A 3475-nucleotide genomic window follows, 5' to 3' on the forward strand; every position below is an offset into this window, starting at 1 on the left:
GATCCAGATAATTTGCAATGTGTATATTTTTGTGCGGAGGTCTTAACGTCAGAAATACAGTTTCGCTGTTCCACCAAAGCACAAAATATCTCTAAGATATCATTAAAAAAAAAAACCAATATAATTTAAAAAAAACAGTACAATTGGTATACACTTTCTTGCGATATTTCCTCTCTCTTGTCCTCAAAAACACTGCCACTGGCTATGTAAGTCTATATATTTCTGGGGATGATCTCTATCTTTAATTATAACATCACATTTATCGAAATTTTGGCGAAATGCGTAGATGCAGTACTACTTACGGTTTTTCTACTTTCACAGGTTGAAAATGAGTCTTAATATCTGGATTGTTTTGGCAACATTGACCTGCATTGCTGTGATAGGTAGGTACGCCTATAACAAAGTGATTAACTTATAAATTATTAATATGATTGTATGTTCTTTAAAAATGCTTTCAGGCCCTGCGGTCTGCGGCTATTTTGCAATAGAGCCCTCAGAGCCTAATATAACCTGTCAGTTAAAGCCATGCCCTTGGTTATTGTTGCTAAGTTAGCACAAAAAAATAGCACAAACGTACGTAAGTTATACGTGCGTTTGTTGTTACACACTTAGCGATGTTCTGATAGGTCTCTTGTTAAGTTTGATTGAGTATTAATGTCTAAATATATCATTATCATTCTCTCAAGCAAAGTTTGCTTAATTTTCTCAGCCAATGGACTTACTTGCTACCAATGTTCCAACTGTGGCGACCCGTTCTCGAGCGAGGGGATCGACACTGTAAATTGCACTACCGACAAGTGCTTTGTAAGTAAAATCTATATTCTGTTTATTGTGAAGTAGATAGCCGTGCAATCTAGATGATAAACAGTAAATTGAAGACAAAACAGCAAATTTTATTGTCAATAAAATTTGTCAGTCTGTAAAGAGTGCTGTTTGTTTTCAATTTACTGTCTATCCTTTTTATTTTAATTCTAAAAATATTGAACTGCAGATAGCTTATTGGTTTCGCAGACTACTTTCAATGCAAATGGTTCCCCGTGAGCTTATAAATTATCAAATGATTGATAATAAATTAAAGAATTAATGCTATACTTACCATCACTGATCTGATAATCTCATCGTATCAATAAGATAGTATAATACATACTCCAAGTATCGAAATGAACGCCATCGTGTCGGGATTCAATATTTCGACATTAATTATGTCATCACATTGCATCTCGATACTTGGGGTAGGCCCTATATATACACTACCTTATCTGAGATTAATCAGTGGACCTTTCGGTTTCATCTTATCAACGTTAATATAATAAATATGATAATGATAATGATGATGATAATAATGATAGTGAAACATCATCAATATTACCTAAGTCATATTCGTTGTTGAATCGTCTTTAACATAATGACGAACGCTATTATCATTACAAAAATACTCATCATTTCAAAGCAAATGACTTGTATAGTTATAAGTTAAGCCTAAATGTTTTGATAATAAATAAAACAATTAATATAATGATTCTTGTCATCGCTGACTATTGACAACATGATATCGAGCATTATCATCTTCAAAAACAGAAAACAACACCAAGCAGAAAAAAAAACCACATCCATAATTGTCAAAACAGGCCCTATCGTCATCAAACTTCATTTTTCATAATACCATATATATAAAATCAGATGGAATTGTTGATTATATAACTATAATTATAACCATTTAAAATGTATATTCTATAGAAATCGAAAGCAGAAGTCCTTGGCATCGAGAATGTGGAGCGTGGGTGTGGTGCCTATACTGAAGGATGTAGTGAAGTGTTAGGAATCAAGGTCTGCTACCATGTCTGCGAGAAAGATAAATGTAACGGCGCAACCATCACAACAGTCACCAGCACAATGTTCTTGGTTGCATGCGCAATCGCACATCTCATATAGAGCCTCAGTCCACCCTCCAATTGAAACCCTTCTAATTTGAGACCACCTTTTTTTCAAAGAAACAAATAACAATCGTTAATCTGTTAACACAAATCCAACCCTCTGAGTGAACACCGAACCCCGAGACCACCCCAAAGTTTCCAGGTCTCTATTGTCTCGAATTGGAGGTGCGAACTGTATGCCTAGTATTGTAAAAAATTACACTGTGATTACACTTTAGACCTCAATATTGCAGTTTTTAAGGCTAAACCTAGTTAACGTAGTTTATAGTTAAGATAATGGGTATTTTCCAGAGTGTCAATCAGAATTATTAAAGAATCAGATCGTGTTATTTAGTAGCCAGGATTACACGGCCTGTCCCCCAAACAAGCAGTTTTATACGATTCCCGATTCTACCTAATAGATCTGATAAGTATCAGTTTCGGTGACATCAACATTCATGATGCCGTCACCAAAACCTGATTTGGGGATTCTGAAGAGATGATAGTTTTAAGATTGATGTGAATGAATGAATATTATTATAACCTAATCGAAATGATAGCTTAAAAATTTTAGAAAGAAAACAAAGATTGTAGACATTACTTCTTGTGTGTCCATAAAATAAATATTAGGCCAACAACTCTTGGGTTTCTATAAATGCACAGTTGTGGTTTATTTTGTACTAAAGGAATTTGGAGATGTTGATGTTCTGAATTTAGAAAGTTCAAGTGTGAATGGATGGCAAATCGAAGCAAATTGGGTATTTGTAGAAAACCTAAGAATAAACCAAAAATAATTTAGGCCTAGCCTACATGTTTGCAAATGCCACTCAAAACCAGGGCGGCGCTAGCCGGGGTCCAGGGGGAAAAGGACCCCCGTCGGCGACCAGCGGTCCCCCCGCTTGGACCCCCTGTCGGGGAATTTCCAGCAAAGGTCGTTGGGAAAAAATCAAATCGCGAGCCCCGAAAGTACAATTCAAGCATGCCGTACTAAGCTGTCAAATTTTAGGGATTAAAAACTGTTTAGTGCGAGCAGTGCTACCGATGTGCGAGGTGTTGTATACTTGTGATCGTATGGATTGCAGTGGTGGTGCCAGCTTTTTTTCCGACAGGGGTCTGATACGTACCGATGGGGGGGGGGGCTAGTACCCCGGACAAGAGGACTACTGTCCCTGACAGGCCGGATTCGTAACTTGCATGGTTCGTAACTTGCATGGTAATTATCTGGCGCCCGCCAGATAATTATGTGGCGGCCGCCACTTACTTATCTGGCGGTCGCCACTTATTTATCTGGCGGCCGCCACTTATTTATCTGGCGGCCGCCACTTATTTATCTGGCGGCCGCCACTTATTTATGGGTACCCAGGTTGCGGTATAGCATTATCTTGATGTAGAACAGGCCATTAAAGAGCATGATTGGCCTAGCATTTAATATATGGTAGCATTTAGCCTAGCTATTCATTTTAGCTACAGCTTGTAATAGCTTATAGGCCTAATAGCAGTCATATAGCCATTCACAAAATATATCTATATCTTTGCTGTAGCACATCAACTGTATTATATGT

At 37.4% G+C, this 3475-nt stretch overlaps 1 protein-coding gene across 1 annotated transcript in view; it reads left to right on the forward strand.

Moving 5' to 3' along the window:
• LOC117107043 (U-scoloptoxin(05)-Sm1a-like) overlaps positions 1-2569 on the forward strand; it is an 8563-nt gene extending 5994 nt beyond the window's left edge. Inside the window, exons 2-4 of the mRNA XM_033248570.1 lie at positions 322-383; positions 710-804; positions 1738-2569. Coding sequence (XP_033104461.1) covers positions 322-383; positions 710-804; positions 1738-1932 — 352 coding nt within the window. The 3' untranslated portion in view covers positions 1933-2569. The remainder of the gene's footprint in view (positions 1-321; positions 384-709; positions 805-1737) is intronic.
• The last annotated feature ends 906 nt before the right edge of the window (positions 2570-3475 follow it).

The sequence above is a fragment of the Anneissia japonica genome, unplaced genomic scaffold (assembly GCF_011630105.1).
Source record: "Anneissia japonica isolate Jap-2015-1 unplaced genomic scaffold, ASM1163010v1 scaffold3945_len365852_cov175, whole genome shotgun sequence".
NCBI classification, from domain to species: domain Eukaryota; kingdom Metazoa; phylum Echinodermata; class Crinoidea; order Comatulida; family Comatulidae; genus Anneissia; species Anneissia japonica.